Here is a 27,798-nt window from a genome sequence, read left to right as displayed (position 1 = left end):
AAGGAGGATGCAATCCAAGGCAATCTCACTGCTCTAAAAATTTTACATTTGTGAATGTTCCACATTTGAGTTTTTCTTCAGGAGGTTAATGTGGTTACGAGAGAAAGAGTTAATTTAACTGTAGCAGTTTCTCATGCAATCTGTAATGGAACCTGCAACAACAAAGCCATGTGCAGTTTGAGAGGTATGCCCCAGAATCCCCTTGCAATATTCCAGTGAATGGTGGAGGCAACTCCGATCATGCATAATGGTGTACAATCTCCAAGGGATCCCAATTTACACCCCTCAGATTGCACAGCCCCTGAGGAAGTGTTCAGAGCTGTCCTTGCTGAAATCCTTAGGAGTAAAAGGGGTGCTTGCTGACGGAGGGCTCATAGCGCTAGCAATCAGGAGGCCTTGTGCAGCTATTCCGTCTTTTTCTCCTTAAATTTTCTGCAGTAAGAAAAAAGATGGAAGAAGCAGCGTGAAAATATGGGAGGATTATGAGTGGTCCGGACCCCCAGAAAAATCCATGAATGAATCAGGGTGATGGTGTGATACAAGTCTCACATAAGCTGTAGCTGCCCCTGGGGCACTGTTTGCAGGAATCTTAGGTGCAGAATAATAGTCCCCAGTCGGGGGGGGGGGGGGAGAGAGAGATCTGGAGAAAAGCCACGCTGGTTTCTGCTGATGCCACTTGGGCCGTGCCTCTCAGGTGCCTGGAGTTCACACCCTGATCATTGTGTGCAGGAAAGCTACTTTGCCTTTCCCAAGAGAGGGCAACATGCCAGACAGGTCTGGGCCCATCCCACCATCAGCCACACCACGGGGGCGTGGTGCAAGGACCTGAACTTCCTCTTCGCATTTCATAGTCTTCAGTTCCAAGTCTGCCTCTGTCCCTCTTGAGCAGAGGGATGAACCGCTGTGCAGAGAACCTGAAGGGCTTCCTGGCCCAAGTGGAGGGTAAGGCAGGACAGGAGAAGGGGCAGCTGGCTGAAGAATTCCAGGTAAGTCCTACTCCTCTGGGGAAAAGTGGGTGGCCTAGGCTATAGCAGGAAACCATGCTCTTCCCTGGGCTATGCCTCTCAATGCCTATATTTCCCTGTTTGCCACAACCAGGGATTCTCCTCGCTGATGTGAGCTGGCCACAAAGCTGGTTGCTTTCCCCCCTCCCTTATTGCCAGGCCTCCTGTGCTTTCACCAACTTCAGAGCAGGCAGAAATTCAACTGGTAGGGCTATTTCTGCTTCTTCTTCTCCATTCCCCAAAATGTGACATGTTGAATTTCTGTCTGTATGCATTAGTACAGGCACAGGAGCCACGCCAAGAGGAAAGAAAGGGGGTGGAGGGGTGGTGACTTATCCAGTAATTACTTTTGCAGATTGAAAATGTCATTGTGATCCTGCTTCTGTTCTCAGTTTGCCCTGGAACGAAGCCTAGTGCTGCACCTGGTCTTTCTTGCTTTCCCCCAACTGCAATCCAGCCATTTTGGATGTTTTAGGAGAGGGTGACCCCTCTGCTGCTGCTCAGCCAGTTTTCCTGAATTGGGGGGGAAGGGGAGGACTAGCATATTGTAGTTGCTAGAAAGCCATTAAGACCTGCTTTTAAGCGGAAGGCATGCATTCCATCTCTAAGCAACAGATATGGGGATATGCTCTCCCATCTCTCTCTTCTAGACACTGTAAATTGGCTCGGCTAAGTCCAAAACCCTGTGCAGGAATGGGATAGAGGAGCTGCTGATGGTAGCTTCCTCGGGGCCAGTGGCAGGGCTGTGTGTCCCATTGGCCCATAGGAAGAGGCCAGGGCTGTCTGGGTTGGTTCCATCACAAGAAGGATACAGCAGGAATTGTATTTCTTCCTGAATTCCGTCATATACAACTCTGGGGAATAATATATCCTACAGAGTCACTATAAATTCATGTGTCTGTATAAGCAATTGAAGCAGGAAGTCCCTGCTTCAAATGTCACCTCCACCATGAATACATTAGGTGGCCTTAAGCGAGCCACTCTTTCTCAGCCCCCCTCTCCCCATCTACAATACAGGGTAATAATACTGATTTAACTTACACGGTTGTTGTAAGTTATACCATATCACAGCCTTCCCCAACATGATGCCCTTCAGGTGTCTTGGACTATAACTCCTAGACAGCATAGCCAATGGTCAGAGATGATGGGAAATGTAGTCCAAAACATCTGGAGGACTCCAGGTTGGGGAAGGCTGCCGCACAGAATCTGGTTTAACTGTTGCACTCATGTCCTGCTTGCAGGTTTCCTGTAGGCAGCTGGTTGGCCACTGTGTGAACAGAATGCTGGACTAGATGGACCCTTGGTCTGATCCAGCAGGGCTCTTCTTATGTTCTTATGCCTTCCTGCAAAGAATCTTGGGAGCTGTAGCTTGTCGAGAATGCTATGAAAGAAGTCGCCAGCCTTTTTGTGGGACAGAAGTTCCCAGAATTTCTTGGCTGGGAACCCTGACAATTAAATAAGTTTGAAACTGTTTTGGATCAGTGGTGTTAACATGGATGTTAGAAGCCCTGAGAAGTGACAAATGGGTTTCAGGGAGGAGTTGCAAATACATATTTGTGAACTGGCCCCTCCATGTTCCGTCACACTGTAGTGTGTTCAAGAAATGTGACCCAGGATGGGGCCATGCAGATGAAGAGGCAGGCTTGATCCAAGCTGGACTCACCGCCAGCAACAGGGGACAGGATTTGCCCCCCATCCCAGTGTCCATGTGCACAATATGTCTGTAGGCCCACAGAGATGTACTGCCCCCAAGATCCTTACAATATACATGCTTTCCCATCATAATGACAATGGACATTTTGTTAGAAATCAATAACCATGTAAAACTGAGACTATGGGTGGTTCCAGGGGTTCCAGGATTTTACAGGGGGTGCCGACGCCATCTTCCACTTGCAATCCTCCCGTGTTTTCCCACTGCTTCTCCCGTCTTCTTGCATACTACAGAAAATCCGTGGAAGTGGGAAAGATGGAATCGCTGCATGATGCCTTCTGGCTGGTAGTGCTTGAAGCTGTCTGTCTGAAAGCACCCTTGATTGTGCTGTGTAAAACTGGGGCTTGGTTGTCACCTGTTCCTGAGGTTGTTAGTTCACAGCTGACTAAGCCAACATGGCTTTTCCATGGCCAGCCAGACAGCTGAGATGATGAGTCCTTCTAACCCTTCCCCCATCCTCCGAATCAGTTGCTGCATATCATGTGCCAAGATGTGCCAGAGCTGGTCGCCTCATGATGATCTGACACTGGAAGGGCTCAGTGGGTTGCATGGCTCATTGGGCAGGAGGGAGAATGGTCCCAATCTGAACTGGGAAGCGTGGGCAGCAGCTACATTTAGCTTTTTTTTTAAATCACTCGTTTGGCTCTTGAGTTGCTGACTGTGGGCATCTTTACACCTCCAGTTTATTGCACTTTCATGATTGGCCACGCATCAACTCATGTGGGTCCATTACATGACGTCGTCATCATCCAGTCATTATCCCACCCACCTATCGCGTGTTTTCCTCAAACTGATTTTTCCCCCAAATATGCGCAAATGGAGAGGCATGACCTCCCTGTGCATTTCTCCCCTAGTGCAAATGAACCGCTGTGTGTTGGCGGCTGTGGGTAGTTGTTTTGGGTTGTTGGAGGTGCAGTCATGATGGCGAAGGTGGTGATGACAGGCTGTGGGGTGTGTTGCCTTTCCGTGCCTGTGCAATTTTGGGTCCTCGCCATTTTTGGCCTGCAGCATTCTGAACGAGGTGGCAGAGCAGCAGGACAGCAGAGCAGCAGGACAGCAGAGCGGCAGGTCAGCAGAGCGGTGTGCCCTCCTTCCGACCTGCCGGAAAGCTCCCCTGCTGTGCATTCCCAGCAAGTAAACAGCTGAGCAAATGGCAGAGATTGTCAAAAACACGGAATGGGGAGGCGGGGGGCCTGCGGAGATGGTGGGGGCACTGTCTGCATGTCAGTCCCCATCCACTAGTTATGTGCAATGGGCGGGAAAGGGGCAGGAACCAGGGAGGAATTATCGCTACACTGTGAGCGCGGGTAATGCTTTTTTGCGGAAAGGTGGCAGTGCCTCTGAGCGGCATCACCACCCCCGTGAGAAGGAGAGAAACATGATGGGGACAGCTATCTGAAGAGAGCAACCCAGTCCTACAGTCATACCGGATGGGGAAAGAACCAGCATTGATGTGGAATTCTCCACCTGTGTGATGAAGCCCTGTACTTCTGGGAGTGGAACAGGGATGGCTTTTCCCACTGCATAGTTGATCAATCCTGCAAATTCTGGAGGACTTTCTAATAAAAACCCTTTGAGTCCACAGTTCTCGGTTTCATTGCCAACCCTACAACAGTTGGCTAATACTGCATTTCCTTATCCCTTGTGGCCTTAAACATGTTGTATGAACAGGCTAGTGCTGCCTTGAATAGCACGGGAAAACAGGCATCCTCTTGGAGCTATAAGGTGCACAGAGAGGGAACCCCAAGTAATAAAGGGGATCAGTTCCGATTAAGTGGACTTTTCATTAAGATGGGGGACCCTGAAAACCTATTTGACCAGCCAGCTTTATGGTGTGTACTGGGTTTGAAATTAAGCACAAGGACTGCATGCATAGGCCTGGGTTAAATAGTTTGGGAAGTAGCTGCCTTGAGTCATGTGTGAGCTCAAGCTGGTAGCAAGCAGATGGAACGGGAGCGTTCTGAGATGGTGTAACTCTGTGGGCTCTGTGTGGCAGACCCCCACAAGAGCCTTAGCAATGTCCAAGGCCTCCCTTCACATATAAACACACAACACCTGTCATAATAAGGCATTTTGCTAGTCAAATAATGAAAATGGAACTAAAAAAAGGATTTTTGTTACCACCTTGGGGATGGGGGGAATATGCATGTTCAGTCCCTCTGCCCCTGTCGTCTTTTCAGACCAGTTGCCAGAAGAGCAAATGAAGCGTTGTACTGGTTCCCAGTCTATCTCTGGGCCCACTTCAAAGTCCTGGTTCTGACCTTTGAAGCCCTTTACGGATTAGGACCAAGACACTTGAAGGACCAGCCTGTTGGGATGTCGGAGAAATCCACGACTGATTCAAATGAGTATGGATTTGTAGGAGTGTCCAACCTGTGGATTCCTCAACGGACTGACTGTTTCCAAGTCAAATCCACCCCAAAGTTTTTCATTTTTGGTGGGGATTTGCAAGTGTGCATTAGCCCTCATGCGAACTGTGCAAGCAGAACAAAATTCTGGTTTAAAAAAAGTGATTCCATCAATGAGAGAATGATGGAACTCAAGACAACTGACAATCCATGAAACACAAATGGAGTGGATTTAACAAAATCCGGGCATCCGTACCAACCTGTCTCCATACGTGCCTTCCTGTATAAGAGGGTCTTCAGCAGAGGGCCATCTGAGGTGAGGCATGTGGCTTCCACGACGAGGACTTTCCCAGAGCTGGTACTACAACTGTGGAGTGCTCTCTCCAGAGTGGTACACCTGGCACCTACTTTTTTGTCCTTTCAGCACCAAGCAAAGAGCTTTCTGTTTTCCCAGGCTCTTTAGACATAATTTAGCGATGATGATCGTTTTTATCCAGCTTTTAAGATCATGCAACCCTTTAGTTCTTGTGGGAAGGATCCAACAGTGTCTACCTGCTAGTGCTTATTAATACTGCGCTAGCAGAAATTAACGCTTGCACAACATCAATAGCGCTTGCTAGTGCAACGGATTTCCCAGGAAACCCATCATGCTAGCAAGTGCTATTAACATTGCCCAAGTGTTGGTTCCTGCTAGCGCAACATAAATAACACTTGCGGCCAGACACTATCAGAGCCTTCCCTTGATCTGTTCTGATATATAATATTTGTATCGTAATTGTTTTTCTTTTTGTTTTATGTAAACCACCCAGGGTATTTTTACTGAAGGATGGGATAACATTTATAATAAATAATACATAACAAAAATGGGGGCAAGGACATTCCCTCATTTCACCCCCATTTTTTCAAGCTGTACATCACAGGTGAATTGTCAGATTTGCGCCTGGATCTGCCCTTGGACCCACTAACAACTGCTGAGTTCTAACCCCCCTGGCTCTCCACCATTGGACTTGCTGTGGGCCCTGCCCCCAATTCCCTTCCATGCACCAGAAATTTTGATTTCAAAAGTTAGAAACCTTAAAGGAAATAGCCTGCTAATTTATATAGAAAAAAAAAATGGGAAATTTTCCCTACCAACACACACACACACACACACACCCCTTTAGCTATATAAACATCTTGGTTTATAGCAGGGGTGTCGAACCTCTTCCTGCCAGTAACTAAGCTTTAAGAGCACTTTTATAATGGGGAGGGGGGTTCTGCACAAGAGCCAGGAAACCACAGAACAGTCAGTGGTTGGATGAATAGGGGTGGGGCCACAGAAGGGGCTATGGCTTTCTGGGGACCCCCCCAAAGGCCTAGATTTGCACCCCTAATTTAATAGGCACAGGAACCAGCAATTGTCATTGAATTTGGCAAAAGGGCGCGGAACCCCTAACCCACCCACCCTGACTTTCCCATCCAGTGTTGACCCTCCAGGTTCCTTCTAGCTCCAGGTACCCCAATTCTAGCTACAGTCATTATGCTTCATTTGTCACTCAGAGACAGAAAGTGAACCAAAGCATTCCCAGGCTAGCTGTGATCACTACACGCAGGAGCAGGTTGCAATCTCACAGGTCAGGCCACCTGAAGCTGCTAGCTCTCATTGTCAATGTCATTTAAGATAATTGCTCTCTGAGCTGTTGTATAACCCCTCCCATTTCCTGCATGCTGCATAAGCTTTAATTACAAAACCTCTTGCCCCCTTGAAGACAGGCCTCGCTGCATCCCGTTAAGAGATGTGCCAATAAAGGCCTGGAGAAACACACATCAGGAATCAAATACTAGGAAAGTTTCTCCAAGAGTTTAAATGACATCTCTGGCATGCCAGCCAACACCTGGGTCCCGCTTGGCGTATTCTCACATCTTACACCAGAGGTTGTGCGACGGTCCTCCACAGGGCATAGAAAAACGCAATCTGAGAGGGGCAGCACGTGGTTTTGGATGACAGGAGCGATAAATGGTTTTGGCAGGTAGGAGATTGCAAACTTGTAACAAAGGAAAATCCCCACTTTATAATCCCTCAGCAAACAGAAGTGATTTTGCACAATAAGATTAACTAAATTTGTGTCAACATAGGCTGCAGAGATATAAAACGACATCCTACCTAATGCAAGGGAAAAAACATAAAGGAGCTGAACTGATGGGATATTTTCCCTGACGTGCCACTTCTCAGTTGTGGTTGGGCAAAGGAAGGATGCTAAAGGTGCAATCCTATGCATGTTTAGACAGAAAAAAGTCCTAGCATTCCCCAGCCATTTTCTGTCTAAACATGCATAGGATTATGCCCTAAGGCTGTGAAGGAACCTCATGCGACAACCCCCACTGGTGGGATAATAAGATAGGTACAGGCAGCAAAAGACAGAAGCACACTCGGGGAGTTTCGGATCGGCACAGAGATCTACTGTAGGGTCTAATTTGTTGATTTAGCGCATATATATATATATATATATATATATGAGAGACGCTTTACAAAAAGTAAGACGTGTCCAAAGCAAATTATATATGTATTTGGGGGAAAAGTGGGGACAGGAAAGAAAACAAGGACATGCAAATAATGGCACACTCAAAAAGTGCATACAGGCACACATACAAATCAGGACTTGATGCAGCTTTTCCTCCAGTGGTTCAAGCCTGGTTTCCCCTCACTTTCACAACCCATTTGGAAAAAAAATACCGGTTGTTTCAGTGGTTGGCTTGCCTCTTCCCCTTTGCTTCAGGTGGGCTGTCTGCTTTTTAAAAAATGTTTAAGAGCACAATCCTAACTCCCAGATCTGCTGTCTAGATCATTTCAGATCTGCTGGATCCAAAGCACCTCCTTTCACCTGTGAGAAACCAGGTTAAGGCCCCAACAGTGTAGGTATTTTTCTTCCCACTGATTTGAATGGGAGGGAAAACGAAAACTAACGGGGACTGCTGGGTGAAAAGCAGTTCCTTGTGTTCCAGCAGGGCTTCAGATGTCGCAGTAGCTCCCCCTTCCCAGCAGGCCAAGTTAGCACTGCTCTGTAAAGCACCATATGAACATGTATTCAATTCAATGCAGATTTGTGTCCCTTAAAAAAAAAGGTTGACCACGGTGGCCCTGTGGTGGGGCCCCCACCAATCAGCTCTGGGCACAGCCAGCTTCTGCAGCAAACTGCTTTCCCTTCAGCTTGACCAAGCCACAGTGAATTATTTCGACGGGGATGCATCCCAAATACAAGATGATAAATTAAACACCATTAAGCTGACCCCAAACCATATTTTTCTTAGCTGAAAACTAAGAAGTAAACGAAGAATAAAAGAGAGAAAATAAGGAAATGTAGGGAAGAAAGACAGGAGAGGTTCCCCCAATTCATCTGGGGCGGGGGGGAGGTTGCTTACAGAAGCAGGTTTGTGTGTGTGCAACTGATGTGGATGCACATCTGCACCTGGATGCACATCTGCTTTTGCAATGCTCATCCAGGCCCACTGACCTGATTGGAAGCACCTTTTAACACGGACGGGCAAATGCTTTCTTGTCCAGGGATGCTACTAATTGTCATGCAGTACTAGTTAAGCATAACTAGAGGCAGATTTGGTGCTATTAGCTATAAGGAGGGATGTACGGATATTGTTAAATCTGCCTGTGTTTTGCGGGTTGCCAAGCATCTTTCATTCCATTGTCCGCTCATTGACAGAGCTGTTTTTTTTTTAGGGATGTACGAGATTTTTGTTCCACTTGCATTGCCAGAAAAAGAGGAAATGCATCACCGAGAAAGAGGACAGCAATTTGCATAACATTTGCATGTGCTAGTGTATATGTGCAGATGTAGAAATAATAACTGTCATTTAAATAGAGAGACAGTACATTTCCCCATAGCGAGGGAGACTGACCAGGTGACCTGGGTGCCTGCTCAATCTGCTGTTCAGGTGCTAACTCTTTAGAGGCAACTTCAAGGCCCCTCCCTGGTATTCTTTCTTATGGTTCTTCAGCTTCAGACCAGACTTGGAGCATCTCTGCACCAGCCTAAAATCCTGCATTTAAAACAGGGCTTTATGCTCCCATTTTAAATGCAGGGTCACGATGGACTCCTTTTACACGTGCTTCCTCCCCCTCCCCCCCTTTCCCCCCTTATCTGAGTCTTCCATATGTTTCTTTATACAGCCGCTAGATGGTGCGGTTGTCTAGCCCTTCTTATTGCAGTTTTTCCTTTTTCATGAGGGAACTCAAGTGGAACTCAGGCACTGTAATCTGATAGTTTATCTCCGATCTTTTAAAAAATGGAATAGAGGTCATCTAGTGCAGGAGATGCCCTGAAGGTTGGCAATGTCATCTAAAGGACCCACAAACTTCTGTGAGTAACCAATCTCAATAGCAGGATAAAAGCTCCATGTGAAGAAGCCCTTGGATTAGGCAGCCCATCAAATAGAAGTAGTTTCAAATTGAGAACTCTGTCAGCTCTTCAAATGCAGGACTGTAAAGTAGGGCACCTGGCCACACTACCTGGGCCCAATGTTGTTCAACATCTTTCTAAAGATGAAGGAGATAGGGTGACTGGGTGTCCTACTTTACAAAAGAGCCCCTGTTTTGGAGAGCTCGCGGAGGATAGTCCTCTATTTGAAGGACTGTCCAGCCCAAAAGTCTGGTTTAAAGTCAAATAACCCTAAGAAGGGGGAGCAGGGAAGGGCCTTCAAGTTGCCTATCAACACTTACCACCTGAACAACAAGCTATCCAGTAGGGAGACAGGTCACCTTGTCAGTCTCCTCCACTATGGTGAGTTGTATTGTATTTCTATTTAAATTATAGTAATTATTTCTAAATTTGAACCTATACATATCAATTTGCATATGCAAATGTTATGCAAATCGGTATCCTCTTTTGTCCTGTCTTTTGGGCAATGCATAAGTGGCCAGCCTAGAAGGTGCTGAGGGTGTGCTCACCAGATTTGAGATGACGCCAAACTGTGTGGGGGAGCTAATACCTTAAACGACAGGAACGGGTTTCAAGATGATCTTGACAGGATGGAGAACTGCCAGAACTAACGGAATGAATTTCAACAGAGATAAATGTGAAGTTCTGCATTTAGGTAGGAAGAATCAGTTGCACAAATACAGGATGGGTGACACTTGGCTTGATGTATAAAAAGGATCTAGGGGTTATAGTAGACCACAAAATAAATATGAGTCAGGAGTATGGTGCAATGGGTGAAAAGGCTAATGTTGCATCAACAGAAGTACAAGCCCGGTTTGCACGTTGCAACAACCCATGGGTTGTTAAACTGTGGGCTATCATGAATGTAGCAGGAGTGAGCAAGTGTAGTGGCTCCTAGCCACCCAGTTGCTCCTCCTGAGCTAAACAAACCAGGAACACTCCCAGAACTGTGGGTTGTTGGGGGAGGAACCTCCCACATTTGTGAGCCAAGAACAAATCATGGGTTACAGGTGTAGGTTGTTCCTCCCACAACAATCCACAATTCCGGGCTTAGATGTCATGAACAACAACACAAGGATGGTGTGTCCCTGGGTTGTTGAGCTCAGTGGGAATGGGCAGACAACTCACTCACCTGGTCCCACTTGTTCACAGCTACCCAGGGTTTGTTTAAACCCTGGGTAGCCATGACATGTGAACTGGGTCGCAGAATCCAGATCACAAAGAGTCATGGTTCCATTCTATTCTCCCTGGGTCAAACTAACCTGGAGTACTGTGTCAAGTTCTGTGCACCGCAGTTTAAGAAGGATATTTACAAGCTGGAAGGCAGGGTAACAAGACCGTGAAGGGCCAGGAGACAAAGTCCTGTGAGGAAAGGCTGAAGAAGCTGGGCATGATAATCCTGGAAAAGAGACGATCAAGAGGCAATATTGCTCCAGAGCAGAGGTGGGCAGAAGGTAGATCAATATTTACCAATAGATCTCTGGGTGATCTGCGAGCTTTCTGAATTGCAATAGTTTAACAGTAGCAAGTAACACTGAAAGTATCTACCTACCCACCTACCTACCATGGTGTGCCTGCTTGTCTTTGATCAGAACTTTGTGCAGCTCTACTGATCACTTTGAAAGTTTATTTTTATTTTATTTTTATTGTATTTATTTCATTTCTGTACCGCCCAATAGCTGGTTTGGTGTTAGAATCCATGATCTCTAATATTTCAGTTGTAGATTTGTATTTGTATATATAGTGTATGGCTCAAGGGTTGCAATAGGTAATTGATTCCTCTCTTCCCTCCCCCCAATAATTTGCACATGGCTCTGATTCATGGACTTTGGGGGTTCTAGTAAAAAAGCAAAGTAGATCCCACAAGCCCAAAGTCTGCCAGGGCCATGCTCCAGAGAGTAGGACTGGAACCAATCAATGGTTTCAAATTACAAGAAAAAAAGGATTTTGATTAAACATTTTAAAAAAAGCATTTCCTGATGGTACGAGCTATTTGACAATGGAAAAACTGCCCTGGAAAGTGGTGGTCTCTCCTTCGTTAAAATGTTTTTTAAATAGAGGCTGGTTGACTACTTATCAGGGATGTTGTAGCAGTAGATTTCCTGCATCAGCAGGGGTTGGACTAGATGATATCTGACATCCCTTCCAAATCTATGATTCTGTGATTCCTGAATTTTGTAATATCTGAAGGGGCCTCCTTTCCCAGAGAATCCATAAGCCCCAACTTCCTGATTTGTTTCTGAATGTTATTCACTACTCAGACTTCATGAATCCTATTTTTATCTTGCCAGCCGCAACTCTAATCGATTCCAGTCTTGAAATTACATAATCCCATGTCATGCTAGGACTTGGTTTGCCTCAGGGATATGTCTGCGTTATGTAACACCCACCCGACCTGGTGAAACCTTGGGTGGAAATCACAGTCCTAGGTGGGGAAATCATGGAGTGTCCTAACCAGTTCTGAGAGGGGAAAGGAAGCATCGGACCAGAAAAACCAGCTCCAGTAATCCCAGCAGGGTCAGATGAAGCGTCTATTCTCTAAAAATATACTCAACTGGAGATACTGAGTTTTTGTAACCAATACCCTGGATCTGCCGCTCTGGCGTGGGCTGGTCCATGAAGTCACGAAGAGTCGGAATCAACTGACCGAATAAACAATAAACCCTGGATCTGGCCACTGCAGGGCTACCATCAGCCAGGGTGTCACTAGCATAGAAAGCTGATTCTGGAACGAAGGGTCATATGAGCCTTTCTGATTAATGGGACTCTTGGTTCATCATAAACTAAAGGCGCAATCCTATGCATGCTTAGACATGAAAAAGTCCTACAATTCCCAGCGTTCCACAGCCAGCGTGGCTGACTGGGGGATGCTGGGAGTTGTGGGACTTTTTCTGTCTAAACATGCATAGGTCTGCATACTAAAAGGCTAAAGAAAATAAAAATACATCATCACCATCACCTCTTACAAACTGAAGGCCAGCTTCAAGACATGCTATCTGTGCATAGATAGAAATGGAGAGGGCCTTTTCAGTAGTAACCCTGCATCTCTGGAATGGGCTTCCTTTTGGGACTCTTCAGGCTCCTGCTTTACAGGGTCTTCAGGAAAGCTTTGAAAATCCAATTGTTCTCTCATTGGCCTTTCCTTAATTTGTGGGCTGCTGGTTTTATTTGCAATTTCTTTTTTTAATTGAATTGAATTGTTTTGTTTTATCTTGTATGCTGCCTTCTTAAAGGTGGCCTATAAATAATTTAAATCAATCAATATTGTACAAGTGGCATGTAGGTTGCCTTGTGCTCTGGGCAAGACTGGATGGCAAGGTCAGGAAGGGCCTGCAGTAGCTACTGCAGAGGCAGGGAGGGAAGAGAAATGCCTAAAACAGGGGCGCTCTTCCTGGTTGATCCTCCAAGGCATCCTAGGGTGGCCAGATGTCCTACTTTGCAGAGGGCAGTTCTCTATTTTGGAAAGCTAGTAGAGGACAGGCCTCTATTTGAAGGCATCCTCTGCTTGATGGGCTGCCCAGCCCAAGTCTGGTTTAAGGTAGAAGAACCATAAGAAGGGGGAGCAGTGTTGCAGAAAATACTTTCTCCCTTAGAAGCAAACAGGATTCGAGTGGATGTCTGTTTATTGTTGCGCAACCCCCACAGAACACCAAGGTGTGGTACAGTCAGAATGGCACTAGACTGGACCTCTAACAACAAGCATAAACATCTTTTATACTCGCATGTAAATATGACTTAACAAGGAGGGGAGGGTTGATTTATAACAACCTGATTGGTTAAACTCTGCTAAATGCAAGCATGCGTAGAAGCTTTTACAGCCAGTGCCCTTTCGCAGCTTCACAATAACATTCCGTGATAAGGCAGAAGCAACAGTATGGGAAAATACTGAAAAGTCGGACTCAGTATAGAAAGTCTGACCCAGCAGGACTCAAGTCTCCTGTCACATAGGCACTTGTGTGTGTGAATGGGAAAGGGGGAGCAGCTAGGGCCTTGACACTCTGCACCTAGAAAGCGGACTGAGCTAGCACACTGGCCACCTAGTCGGGCTTCTCCACGATGGTGCGCTGTCTTATATTTCTATTTAAATAATAGTCATTATTTCTAAATTTGCACCTATACATACAAATTGGCATATGTAAACATTACGCAGATTGGTGGCCTCTTTTGTTGTGATGAATTTCCTCCTTTCTGGCAATGTGTAAGTAGCCACTCTAGTGCAGACACAACATCGTCAAGCCTCAGGCAGCGTGGGAGCTCTGTCGGGCCCACCACTAAGCCTCTCCAACTGGGCCTCTGAACCTCTGCCAATTGTCCTCTTCCTGCCATAGCCCTGGACTCCATGTTTTTTCCCCCTCAGCAGCTTGCTACGGCTTATTTGGAGGAGGATTATGTACGCCGCCTTGGGTTCCTTAAGGAGGAAAAAAGGCGGGATATAAATGTAATAAATAAATAAATATTTGTGATTGACTTATAGGCAGCCGCTGCCAGAGATCCAACAGCCCCCAGGGCAACAAGTGTCCTCCTGTCTTGACTGGTCGGAGAAGGCCTCAAAGATACAAAACAGGACTCTTGGGGGCTGGCTGAAGCTAAGTGGAAGCAGCAGGAAGTGATGAACTGTTGTGGTCAGAAAAGGGCCAGTCCGATTTTGCTGCCTGAGGTGGAGCAGCAAAGAGCGCCTCGCCCCCACCCAAGACGAGGTGCATAGTACCCAAAGCCGGCCAAATTATTTTGGCCCCTGAGGCTGAAAACCTCACAAGTGCCTCTCCCCATCTCTGGCAGTAAAAATTCAATAATAACAAAGTAAGTAAGTATTTGCTGCCTTTTCATGTCACCCCAAGTCTGCTGCCTGAGGCGGTTGCCTCACTTTGACTCATAGTAGGGCCGGCCCTGTAAGTATTTGCTGCCCTTTCATGTCACCCCTGTAAGTATTTGCTGCCTTTTCATGTCACCCCAAATCTGCTGCCTGAGGCGGTTGCCTCACTTTGACTCATAGTAGGGCCGGCCCTGTAGTCAGAAGTCTGTCATCAGAGCATAGACAGCACCAGAGGGAGGGTGAGGAGGGGTCAAGTGCCCCCCTCCCCCAAGACAATCTGTGCTCTTTCACTCTCTCCAATACACATTTTGTTGGATCCCTGCTGTTTCTTGAAGGAACTGCACTTTTCACATACAAAGTATAACCAAATCAGACACTGCGAATGAAAATAAGACTGCAAGCCTAGGTATGCTTACTTGAAAGTTTTGTTGTTGTTGTTGTTCAGTCGTTCAGTCGTGTCCGACTCTTCGTGACCCCATGGACCATAGCACGCCAGGCCTTCCTGTCCTGCGCTCTCTCCCGGAGCGTGCTCAAGTTCATATTCATTGCATCCGTGATGCTATCTAGCCATCTCATCCTCTGCCGTCCCCTTCTCATTTGGCCTTCAGTCTTTCCCAGCATCAGGGTCTTTTCCAGGGAGTTTTCTCTTCGCATTAGGTGGCCAAAATATTGGAGCTTCAGCTTCATTATCTGTCCTTCCAATGAGCACTCAGGGTTGATTTCCTTTAGGATGGACTGATTTGACCTCCTTGCAGTCCAGGGGACTCGTAAGAGTCTTCTCCAGCACCACAGTTCGAAAGCATCAATTCTTCGGCGCTCAGCCTTCCTTGTAGTCCAGCTCTCACAGCCATACATTACTACTGGGAAAACCATAGCTTTGATTAGACGGACCTTTGTCGGCAAGGTGATGTCTCTGCTTCTTACTATGCTGTCTAGGTTGGCCATAGCTTTCCTCCCAAGGAGCAAGCGTCTTTTAATTTCATGGCTACAGCCACCATCTGCGGTGATCTTGGAGCCCAAGAAAGTAAAATCTGTCACTGCTTCCATTTCTTCCCCTTCTATATGCCAGGAAGTGATGGGGCCAGATGCCATGATTTTAGTTTTTTTAATGTTGAGCTTCAAACCAGCTTTTGCACTCTCCACCTTCACCCTCAACAAGAGGCTCTTTAGATCCTCTTTGCTTTCTGCCATTAGGGTGGTATCATCTGCGTATCTAAGGTTGTTGATAATTCTCCCGGCAATCTTAATTCTGACCTGTGAGTCATCCAACCCGGCGTTTCTCATGATGTACTCTGCATATAAATTAAATAAGTAGGGCGACAATATACAGCCTTGTCGTACTCCTTTCCCAATTTTGAACCAATCAGTTGTTCCATGTCTGGTTCTTACTGTTGCTTCTTGACCCTCGTACAGGTTTCTCAGGAGACAGGTAAGGTGGTCTGGTACTCCCATCACTTTCAGAATTTGCCACAGTTTGTTGTGATCCACACAATCAAAGGCTTTAGCGTAGTCAATGAAGCAGAAATAGACGTTTTTCTGGAATTCTCTTGCTTTCTCCATGATGCAGCGAATGTTGGCGATTTGATCTCTAGTTCCTCTGCCTCTTCTAAACCCAGCTTGTACTTCCGGTAGTTCTTGGTTTGCATACTGCTGAAGCCTAGCTTGTAGGATTTTGAGCATCACCTTGCTGGCATGTGAAATGAGCGCAATTGTGCGGTAGTTTGAACACTCTTTGGCGTTGCCCTTCTTTGGAATTGGAATGTAAACTGACCTTTTCCAGTCTTGTGGCCACTGTTGAGTGCAGCACTTTAACAGCATCATCTTTTAGGATTTTAAATAGCTCGGCTGGAATACTGTCATCTCCGCTAGCTTTGTTGTTACTAATGCTTCCTAAGGCCCACTTGACTTCACTCTCTAGGATGTCCGGCTCAAGTTCAGTGACCGCACTATCATGGCTATCAGGGACATTCAGATCTTTCCTGTATAGTTCTTCTGTGTATTCTTGCCACCTCTTCTTAATCTCATCTGCTTCTGTTAGGTCCCTGCCTTCTTTGTCCTTTATCTTGCCCGTACTTGAAAGTTAACTCCATCCAAATCAATAGGACGTACTTCAGAGAAAATATGCTTAGGGCGGGAGAAGTGTTCATAGGAAAATATACTGTTACTTCCTTTTCAGAAATCTAACATGTTGGACAAAGTTTGCCTTCCAACAAATGCTCTTTGCCCCTTCTCACACACACCCCAATATATTTTTTTTCTGAGATGGCCTCTATGAGCATCTCTACACCAGCTTAAAATCCAGCATTCAAAACAGGGCTTTCTGCTTCCGTTTTAAATGCAGGTTCACAACGGCTCCCTTTGTCACCCGCTTCCTTCCCCCCCCCACCTTCCTCCTCCCCCTTATCTGAGTCTTCCATTATCTTTCATTGATCTCGCTCCTCTTCTTGCACCTTTTCCTTTTTCATGGAGGGAACTCAAGCGGAACACAAGTGGGGTAATTTGATAGCTCATTAGCTCCGATCTATTTAAAAATGGAATAAAGGTCAGTTAGGGAGCAATCCTTTGGCCACTAGACAGCAGCAAGCGGCCATAGGATATGGTGTTATCCGGGAACCAACCTCCACACTTCTGCGCAGCATGGAACAGCCCCATCCTCCATGCTTGCAAGAGGAGTGCAGAATGGCTGGAAAGGGGCGTGGCTGGGGCGTGGCTGGGCGTGGCGGGCGTAACTGCCTGTATGACACATCCTGTGTGTCGTACAGCAGCCTCCTTCCTTGCTCCTTGCTCCCGTGGCTGGACAACTGCAATCTGCTGTCTAGCCAAAAATGCAGGGCAGGAGGTGAGCGGAGGGAATGGTCTCCTCCGTGATTCTCCTGCCCTTCTTTGTATAGGCGGTCACTTCCAACTTCGGAGGCGGCCGCCTATCTGGATAGGATTGTGCCCTTAGTGTGGGAGACGCCCTGGAGATTGACAATTTAATCTAAAGGGCCCACAAACTTCCATGAGTGAGCAATCTTAATAGTGGGATAAAAGCTCCATGCGAAGAAGCCCTATATCAGAACCAGTAGTACTTATCTGGGGAACCCACAGCAAAGAGGAAGGAGGCAGCCAGGATAAGGAATAAGCTGGATACTGGAGGGTCTCTGCAGGACTTTGTCTAGCTTCTAGGCAGTAGACAACTTGCTCCAACCACCTGGGGTTGGGGAATGGGACATTTTTCAATACTCTGCCCCACCGCTGCCTCTCAAAACAAAACAAAAAACTCTTGAGCTTGTTGTGTTTCGATTTTCTCTTGTTAGTCCCTTTGGAAGCCAGTGGTCTTGCAGAAAAAGCTGCATATAAGGATTTTAACTAAAGAAGTAAATACATGCTCACGTCTCTTGGCAGGAAATCAGGGCTCGGGCTGTGGCATTCCGGCAACAGCAGGGCTTTTCCACAGAGGCTGGGGGCCACAAGGAGAATATCAAGAAGAACCGTTACAAAGACATCTTGCCATGTGAGTTGGCAGCCCTGCATGGGGAAAGAAAAGCATCACTCCCTTCCCCCGGACAGGTTGAAACTTGGCATCCATGGCCTGGGGAGCAGTTCGTTCCTTCTCAACGCTGACTTCTTCCTTCATGGAACAAGCTAAGCTTCCACATTCCTTGGCTTTGGCCCCTCCACCCTATGGGTGTCTTGACTTGCAGCCATCTGCTGCTGAGCAGCAAAACATCTGGCTAGAGTTACCAGGATAGGATCTACTCTAGAGCCCCTTTGTTGTGTGCGAGGCACTGCTGTGCCCCTATTTTTTCAAAATGCAATCCTTGCTCTGGAGGAAAATGCAAATGAATACAGCACAGTATCCACTGTGTCTATAATCTGATCGAGTGTCCCACACAAATGTATACTGTTGTAATTTCAGGAGTTTGAAAGTCACGTGTGTTTTATCGTCTGTGCTTGTAGCATAAGCACATGACATAAACCACAGAATACTGCTGCAATTGCAGGGAAAATGGGAGGGCATGCTGCTGTTTCAGTTTCCTTTTGTTGCTTTTGTTTTTGTTTTGTTTTTAAGTCTGCAAACCAAATGTGCTCCTTCAGTGCACAGGAATGGAGGTTTAAAAATAAATTGCGTGGTTATTCACAGCCATGCATCTCCAGAGGAGCACAGTCAAAAATAGCTTTCCCCCCCCCCCATAAAACCATGGAGGAGGAGAAGACAGACCGGGTGGGAGGGGGAAAGAAGGAAAGTCATGGTGCGGGGTGGGGTGGGGGGGCTGCCTGCTAATCCTATGAAAATCAGTGTGAGGAAAAAGCAATGAATGAAAGGAGGAGGACAAAGACCCAGGAGCCCGAGGTGGGGGGATGTTGGAAAACAGGTTCTACAGCTTTAAACCCGCTCCTACCAGAGTTATAATACTGCTAGATTGGAACACACATGTCTTTGTAGCGCTAAGAAATTGCAAACACCAAAGAAAAAGTTGTCATAAGAAGTTGTCATTTGGGAAACAATGGAATATTGAAGGGTGTGCGCTCGGTGTCCCATGTGTGAGCCAAATGTTAGAGTACTGGGATAAAATGCTTGTCTAGATTGGCCCTCTGTCTGACACTTTGGTCCTGACACTCAGGTTTTGGGGCCCATTCTTGGGCTCTCAGAGAGGCAGGATGTATCTTCAGGACTTGAAGGACAACTTTCTCCCGTAACGGCCTGCCTGGATTCTGGAGATGGCTGTTCTAAAGGCAGGAAATGTATTTAAAGCTCCTAGGCAATCAAGAGGCCAAGCAGGGAATGAATCAGAGCATGAGAAGTAATTGACAGAACTGTGAAAAGTGGTAATTGAAGGCTTCAAAGGTTGCCTAAATGGGTTTTATATATAAGCCTACCAATTATTCTCTGGAGCAGCCTTCCCCAACCTTGTGACCTCCAGATATTTTGGACTACAGCTCCCATCAGCCCCAGCCAGCATGGCCAGTGGTCAGGGAGGATGGGAGATGTAGTCTAAGACATCTGGAGGGCACCAGACTGGGGAAGGTTCTCAGTGAAAACTGCTTCGTCACAAAGTCCACAGAGCCACACAGAACCAATCTAGTTGCTTGGTTGAATATATATCAAACAAGGCCATCCCACACACCCACTTTGGCAACACCTACTGAGTAATGCTCACAGCGGGAATGTTTCCCAGGATATGTTCTGTCCAATTCAGAGGGCAAATCTCTGGGTCAGCCATGTGCTTAGGCACCATGTGCTTAGGCACCACTAAGCCATGGGATTCAAACAGCATAACTAGTCCAGCCATTCATGTGGATACTGAGCTAGAGAGCAGTGTTGGTGCTGGGTCTCTTTCTGGGTGGGCAGAAAGTAGATCGCCAGATGCTTTGGACTTCACCTCCCAGCATTCCTGACCATTGGCCATGCTTGCAGGGGCTTCTGGGAGCTGAAGTCCAAAACCTGGAGATCTACCTTGTGCCCAATCTGCTCTAGCTCCTGCTTAAAGAGGTAGAAAGTATTTTGCAATTTTGGCCCCTCTCCACATCCTCCGTGACACTAACTCCCAGTCGTGTACTTATTACAGATGACCAGACCAGAGTTGTTCTGAACTTACTGGCAGAAGAAGGCCAAGCAGATTATATCAATGCCAACTTCATCCAGGTAACAGATGTTCGACATCCATCACTAGACAGTCACGCCACTAGAGCAACATTCCCTAGAGACGTATGATAGCTGGGGCACTGGCGTACCATTATTCCAAATTAAAATTGGGAGAGACTGTTCACTCTTACACAGTCCAAAGGAACGGCCTGCCCTCAAAGAAGCATGCAGCCCCAGCAATGCTGCTGCATGAGTCAGTGAGCTGGATATACCTCATGACTGGAAGGAGACAAGCCCAGAGCAGTGGATCATGCAGAGATCATGCATTCTAACAGTGAGCATTTTTGCTGCATCTTTGCATTAGGAGTGATTGAAGGTGTCAGCACTCACCTGCAGAGGCTAAGTGGAAGCAGGCCAGACCTGTGCAGTAAATCATGCAGAGATCCGTCAGGCAACCTTCTTTGAGGATAGGTACTTTGGTCACACAGCAGCCTTTTATTGTCTAATTGTATTTCTCAAGGCAAACCGACAATTCTCCCATGTCACACTAATATGCCCCTATGGCACACAGTTTGGGAACTGCTGCACAAAAGCATGTTAAAGGCTCTTCCGACAATCCATAAATTCCCAGATTACATTTCTAAAATACATTTCTAATCCTCATGATTTCAGAAAGGATTTTGACAGTGTGATGGCAAACTATTCTAAAGACTCAGGAGCCATGAGACAAATACGAAAACAAATACCAAATTAATAGATTATTTTTTCAAATTATTGTGAATTCTGAGGGCCTAAACTTCATGTTACAGTAATAGTGTGGCTGGCAGCTATGTTGGAGGATTAAAAACCTGTTATATTGTGGGGAGCGATTTCCATAGGGATCACAGGGTGTGGGAAGGGGAGATTTAACCCATCCCTCCTCAGCCACAATTCCATTGAAAATCACATGCGCGCACCCCCACCCCCCCATGCTGCAATTAGGGAAAAACTCACATTTTTTCCTGTCTGAACTTACTAGTGCCAGTAAGTTCCTGTCTGAACTTACTGCCACTAATTACAGCATGGGAGATAATTTTTGTCTGGATCATAACTGGAGAGGGAAGGGTTAACACTCTCTCTCTCTCTCTCTCTCTCTCTCTCTCACACACACACGCACGCGCACACACACGCACGCGCACACACACACACACACACACACACACACAGTGCAGTTCTAATGGAAATCCTTCCTCCCATGCCTAGGATTAAATTTTTAAAAATCCCTTGACATGGCTGCACAATGAAACACAAATTATGCTAATAAAGTACAAATAAAATAGGTGAATCATCCGAAGCCCTCTGATGTATGCTAGTCTTGAACCACTTGCCCCCCCCCTTTCCTGTGTATGAGGAATTTCCCTACTTTATCAACTGTAATGCAGTCCTCCATCCAGCACAGTTGTAGGGGGTGCTATTCAGCATAATGCAGGGTGTTGACTGGCATTTGCCATTGTCTCGCTCCTCCCAGGGTGTGGATAACAAGAGATGCTACATTGCAACCCAAGGGCCGCTTGCACACACGGTGCTTGACTTCTGGCGTATGGTTTGGCAGTACAGAGTGAAGGTGAGCAAGCTAGAAGGAGGGAAATTGGGCTCAGTAGATTGCAACAGATCCTCTTGCATCTCCGCATCAGGAAATAGCAAACCCAGGTGGTGAGTGTCAACAGAAATGGAGCTGCTGAGAAACCAGAGGTATCAGCATGGTCATGGGAACCCCAAGGTTTGTAGAAGCACAAAAAAACCTTGTGCAAGATGTAAGCATCAATGCCTCCCCCTAAAACAGCCCAGTGTTCAGTAGCCACAGAATGGAAAAGAAAAAGGGCATGATCTGTAGCTACAGTCCATCGGAAAAGAAAAAGGGTAAACTGGGGCATTGGCAGTGGCGGGGGTTGCGGAGAGAGGATGGAATGCCCTGCTTAGCCACTTATATTTTATAGCAGCGTAGTAGCTTCCACATGGGTTGTACTACAACTCCTATCTTCCCCAGCCAGCATGGGAGTTGTAGTCTAACACATCAGGAGGGCATCAGGTTGGGGAAGGCTGACTTACAACATCCTCAAGGCAGGCTTGGCTAGCTGACACCCTGAGGAGCACTTCTTTTCAAAGAGTGATGATACACTGCAACATTTTGTTGCAGGTACCCCTTGTTTGATGAGTGACAGGCATTCTTAATCTCCACAAAAAAATGGGGTCATCATCAGTGGCAGAGAACAGATTGACTCCCACTCCATTTGTCCCCCAGTGACCCCTTTACTGCCTTGCATATATATGTGAGTGGCTACCATTCGTTCCTATGTGAAAGAGTTAAGTGCTGCACTTTGAAAAGGTGTCCAGGCAAGGCAAAGCCTTTGACCGCCCCGCACCGGTCACTTGGTCTCCACTAAGAATTGCTCTGGAAAGAATCCTTGCAATGGGCAGTATCCAACGGTGTCATTCCTCAAACTCAAATAATACTAGTGGAGCTCCACTGAATCTTTCTGTCATGCATTACAGCTGTGCAAGCAGTTGCATAAGTGTAATGCACAACAAATTGCTCAACCAGTTGCAAGCTGCTTGCACAACTGCATTTGTGCAAACATAACGTTAGCTGGATTCTCCTCTTCCACATAGTTTGGAACCTAGTTTCGGCTAATCTAAGACGGCACGTTTGCTAGTCCATAGTTACAAGGATGGCGTGTCTGAGATCGAATGACACACAGCGCATTGTTTTGTCCCTCTCTTTTATGGTGTTCTCTCATTACAGGTGATTGTCATGGCTTGCCGGGAAGTGGAAATGGGCAAGGTGAGACCTAGCGAAGGAGGGGTGGTATCCAGAGGCAGGCAAGCCTCCTTGTGCCACTCACGCTGGCCTTGTGGCTTCAATAGGGAAGTGCCGACATCACCATCCCAGAATCTTAGCTAACCTCCTTTGCTTTCCTTTGCTTTTTTCCAGAAAAAGTGTGAGCACTACTGGCCTTTGGCAGAGGAAACCTTACACTTTGGGCCCTTTTCTGTGGCACAGGTGAGGTGGTTACATACAGTGGTGTAGTGGTAAATTTTGAATTGCAGGCACTTGTCATAACATTCCCCATAGCTACGCCCCCACGGAGTGTCCCAAAAATGCAGGTAGCTATGCTGATCCATATCGCTCTGTGTGCATGTATGTGCGGGATATACAGTATGTCTTTTGTAAAGCTAATGAGTCTTAGGGTGGAATCCTATTGTTTATGCCCTCAGTGGTCATAAGTCTCCAAACTCAGAGGCATAGGAGTATCCAGTGCAGAGCGGGAGGTGTGGCGGAGGTAATTGTCACCTCCCCACTCCTCTGCATTTTCACTAGACAGGCTTCTTCTGCCCCTGTAGCTAGGGTGTTTCGGAGGGGGAGGGAAGGCGGCTGAAGAGGCCTCAGGATACCTCATATGCTGACCTCCCCAGTCCCCTCCTTTCCCCGCCCATTGGAACGCCCCCTTTACCCTCCCTCCGAGGTCAAGTTCCCGACCTCGGAGAGGTAGCCAGCATGGAGCTTTCCATACCAGCTGCAAGGGGGATGGGGGGTGTAGTGCAGATTCCCTCCTCCAAGGTTGGGGCGCTGCCTCCGACCTTGGATCTGGGAATCTGAAGTAACCTATGGCCCCCCAGACGCCGTCTCGGCGGCATAGGATTGCTCCCTTAATTACCCACGCAAGACCAAGCCACTCCAAAATACTTTGCATTACATTAGGGATAGCTCACAAGACTTTATTGTTGCTGGGAAAATACATCTCCCCACCAGCTACTGTGAGGATTGCAGCTAAGCTCAGAGGGAGTAGGGGAACCTGAGGGGGGTGGCAGACGATGTCATCATCCCTGCCAATCAAAAGGTCCTGGTGCTTCAGCCCCCTGAGCCCTGGATCCACAATACCACTGGGTATGTGTGAGGAGGCACCAAGCAGTGGTGTAAGGAGCCCAGTCCACCGCAAGGTGTGTTACTTGTACTGTTCGTCACTGTTGCACAAGCAGAAGCACCTGCACTGCCAACCTAACCTGGATTAAAGGTCATAGCTTCTAACCGAAAGACCCTGGGAAATGTAATGAAGAACATAATAATTGCCTTGTTAGTTCAGACCAAGTTCCATCTAGCCCAGCATTCTGATACCAACAGAAACCAGCCAGATGCATCTGGCTAGAAAGCCACAAGAACGGCATGAGAGCGATGGCTACCCCCTGTTTCTCCACAGTCTCTGGTTCTTGGAGGTATATTGCCTCTGAACCTTTAGGACTGACGTCAGCAGCCACTAACCTTGGGCAACTGCTGGGGCCACAGTGCCTGGGCAAGGTCCATATGTGTGGATGCGGCACTAGTCCGCCTCACCTCACACCAGACAGCTGGGTCTTCAAGTTGACATTTAAGATTTCTTACAAAGCTCCCAATGTATCACCATGCCAAAGGATTGCGGGAAATTTAAAATGGCAGTTTACAGCCACTTCTTGTTGCTGCTGCCATGTAAATCCATGGCTGGGGACTGACCAATGTAGGAGGGGACTCACCCACCTTTGCCAAGGGCCCCCACAGATCTAGAGCCAGTGCTGCCCAAAGCTCATGGCACTGATCGACCTATCCTTCATGAGTCGGTCTCATCTATTCTCAAAGCCCAGTTACTTAGTGACCATCACCATTTCTCATGTCAGCAAACTCTCTAACTTTTTGTGTGAAGAAGTGCTTCCTTTGGTCTGTTCTGAACCAACTTCCTCTCAAGTTAATTGTGACTTCGTCTTCAGTTAAGTTAATCGATTGGCAAGAGTATTGAAAGAATGTGGTCAAAGTTCCTGAGTCCCTTTGCAAAATCAAAAATCCCCAGGAGTTTGGGGTTGTTGTTTTTTTGGTGATGGAGGGGTTGGATGGGTGGGGAGGGGGACTGAAGTTCAGCTGGTTTAAGTTTGCCATGTAGACGTTCCTGCAGTGTCAAGCAATAATCCAGTCCAACACATCTAGAGGGCAGGCACCAGGTTGGGAAAGGCTGACATAAAGCAATGCTGTGTAGATCAGGGATGGGAAACAAGTGGCCCTCCAGATGTTGTTGGACTGCAACTCCCAGCATCCCTCACCATTGGCTGTGCTGGCTTGGACTGATGGGAGTTGCAGTCCAACATTTGGAGGAACACACGTTCTCCCCACCCTTGGTGTAAAGGCTTCCTCTGAGCACCAGGATAATAATTTGCCTGCACAACCTCTGTGCAGCTGTTCCACAATTGAACCTGCATCACAGGTGGGTCATGTAATTGGAAGAATGAGACGTCTCCTCGCACCCCAGATCTCGAGAAGGTTTTGAGCTGAATGGTGGCTTGTTTTCTTGTCTCTGCTTCAGGTCAAGGAACAGGAGCTCAATCCAGATGTCATTCTGCGGATGCTTACTCTGACATTTCAGCAGGTAATGATATCATTTTGCAGACTCTTGATTGACAGGGCCAGACCAGGGCCATAGGGGGGCCAAACCTAAGTCCAGGCCTTGAGGTTATTGCACTCTCCAGCTCTGGGTCCCCAAGGTCAGCTGAAGGAGCAGCAAGAAGAAAGCATTGCTCTGTGGATGCTAATTTATATTTATATTTATAGATGCAAATTTAGAAATCATTATTATCATTTAAATACAAATAGTATACATTTCAACATATTAACTCGGTTCGCACGATCAAAACAATCCACAGAACAGTGCTTACTTCTTGCCCAGGGCATGCTGGTGCATGCCGGGTGCCATTAGCCTAATTACTCGCCTGGGGTGTAGCTTTTTGTGTCGTCCGAATCCCAGAGACGTGGCTTCTTTGAGGGGGAAACAACCCTCAAATAACCATTGGCCTGTTGCTGGGTTATTTGAGGGTTGTTTCCCTCTCAAACAAGCAAAGCCACCTGGGTTTGGACGGCATGCCAAGCCGCACCCAGATGGGTAATTAGGGAGATTAAGTCCGCCACTGTGGATTAAAACAAACCACTGTGGCTTATTTAAGCCATGGTGGCTTGTTTGATCATCCAGACTGGCCCAGTGTGACCAGGTGACCTATGTGCCTGCCTATTCAGTCTGCTGTTCAGGTGCTAACTGTTGATACACAACAGTTCTTATGGTTCTTTATCTTTAAACCAAAATTGGACAGGATGATTCTTCAAACAGAGGACACATTCAAATAGAGGTCGGTCCTCTGGCAGCCCTTCAAACAGAGGACTGTCCTTTGTAAAAGGGGACATATGGTCATGATGACCTAAGCGTGCTCCTTATGCCTTTTATGCCTGAAAAGTGCTCCAAGGCCTAAACACATGCAGTGCACAGTAGCTCATGAGGCTATCACAACCTCTGTATCGTTTTCCAGTTCAAGTTCTACACTTACCTTAGCTTGACTTTTCAGATTTATGGCTAGGGATGGGTGAATCTCTCCAGGTCGATTTTGCTCAGGTTTTCATTTTCCCCCTGTTACGTTCATTCTGCCTTATTCCTGAGTCAGACTGCTATTATTTTTCTGGTCCAGACAAAAATTCCTATGTATGTTTGTGCACAATTTTCAAAATATACACATTTTTGTATGCATTTTTAGACTGTATGCATTTTGTGCCCACTTTTTCAAATGTATGCATTTTTTTTAAGTGATTCTCCTATGGAATAGTTCTTCCGTACATTTTTCAAAGTAAATACATTTTTTGTATGTGCTGTTTCAAATGTACCCATTTTTTGTGCACACTTTTTCGAATGTATGCTTTTTCAAAAACTGCATTGCAAACTTCAGAAAAGGATTTCTAGGTCTAAATACGTTGCAGTCCACGTCTAGGTTTGGGAAGTGCAAATTCGGTACAAACAAATTTCTCACCCATCTGTATTTCTGGCTGACTCCTTAGATTGTGGGGGTTACTAAGAAAGGGACAGGATCAGATCTACTGGGAAGGATAGATGAATACTCAGCAACAAAGAAGAAATACTGCCTGTATTAGAGGGCAATGTGTGATGACAGGACTGTAGTGGGAGAGGGCAGGGAGGATGTAGCTCAGTTATGGCTGCTATGATGATGATGATTTAATGATTATAAAGCATTTAGCAAAATTTAAGTGCTGTACAAATGCTAAAAGATAAGACAGTCTCAATCTAATAGAAACAATACAAAAGGAAACATTGATGGGGAGGGAAGAGGAAAGCAAGCATTGGAGGAGCAGCTTCGTCTTCTCTGGCTGATTGATGAGGCCAGGTTGATCCTTCCTTTGCCATGATGTTCTTCCTGGGAGGTGGGGGTGGGGCAGTTTTCCAGTAGCCCTTGGTCTCCTGGCCAGTGAATGAGGCCAGAGTGTGCTGCCCTTCAGTTCCCTACTCCAAAGGCAACTGTGAGTTGAAGTTGAGCTTTCTGGCAGGAAGAGGTGGAGGAAGCACCCTGCAGCTGCTCCTTCTCTGGCCAATGGATGGGCCCATGTTGATCTCTCCCTTGCCATGACGTTGTTTCTGGGAAGCAAGAATGCAGCCTCCCATCAGCCCTTGGTCTCTTGGCTAATGGATGAGGACTCACAACTGTGATAATACAGCAACGTTTGGACACATCTATAAATCCAGTTTGAAAATGGTTTAACCATCATGGCTTCACGGCTTTGCCAAAACCATTTGGTGGCAGAGGCAGAAACTCAAACAAAATGTTCCGCCTACCCAGTTTAAACGAAACACAATTAATGGGCAGTAATTTGTTTCTTGGTTAGGCCCAGCCTTGATGGCATCCCCTGAAGGACCCTGGGAACTGTAGTTTGTGAGGGCGTTTTGTTAGCCATCCCTGATCCCTTCTCTCAATCATGCCATGCATAGCTGTGTACATTGCACATACAGAGCACTATTGGGACAAAAGCCTGTAGACAGACCTTCACAGTAGTGCATTCCCAGAATGTCTTGGTTGGAGTCATGTCATTCAATA

The 27,798-nt window shown here is 46.7% G+C and overlaps 2 protein-coding genes across 2 annotated transcripts in view; one reads left to right on the top strand and one right to left on the bottom strand.

Annotated features, from left to right (window-relative positions):
- Nucleotides 1-27,798, bottom strand: part of LOC146353374 (synaptonemal complex central element protein 1-like) — a 615,017-nt gene that overhangs the window by 50,253 nt on the left and 536,966 nt on the right. The gene's annotated exons all lie outside the window — the stretch shown is intronic.
- Nucleotides 835-27,798, top strand: part of PTPN18 (protein tyrosine phosphatase non-receptor type 18) — a 53,284-nt gene continuing 26,320 nt past the window's right edge. The window contains exons 1-7 of the mRNA XM_084836295.1: nt 835-986; nt 17,694-17,802; nt 19,859-19,935; nt 21,383-21,478; nt 22,658-22,696; nt 22,847-22,915; nt 25,239-25,301. Coding sequence (XP_084692421.1) covers nt 894-986; nt 17,694-17,802; nt 19,859-19,935; nt 21,383-21,478; nt 22,658-22,696; nt 22,847-22,915; nt 25,239-25,301 — 546 coding nt within the window. The 5' untranslated portion in view covers nt 835-893. The remainder of the gene's footprint in view (nt 987-17,693; nt 17,803-19,858; nt 19,936-21,382; nt 21,479-22,657; nt 22,697-22,846; nt 22,916-25,238; nt 25,302-27,798) is intronic.

The sequence above is a fragment of the Heloderma suspectum genome, chromosome 2, assembly GCF_057233095.1.
Source record: "Heloderma suspectum isolate Gila_16-S chromosome 2, 16-S_ref, whole genome shotgun sequence".
Classification (NCBI taxonomy): domain Eukaryota; kingdom Metazoa; phylum Chordata; class Lepidosauria; order Squamata; family Helodermatidae; genus Heloderma; species Heloderma suspectum.
This window is presented reverse-complemented; position numbering and strand designations above follow the sequence as displayed.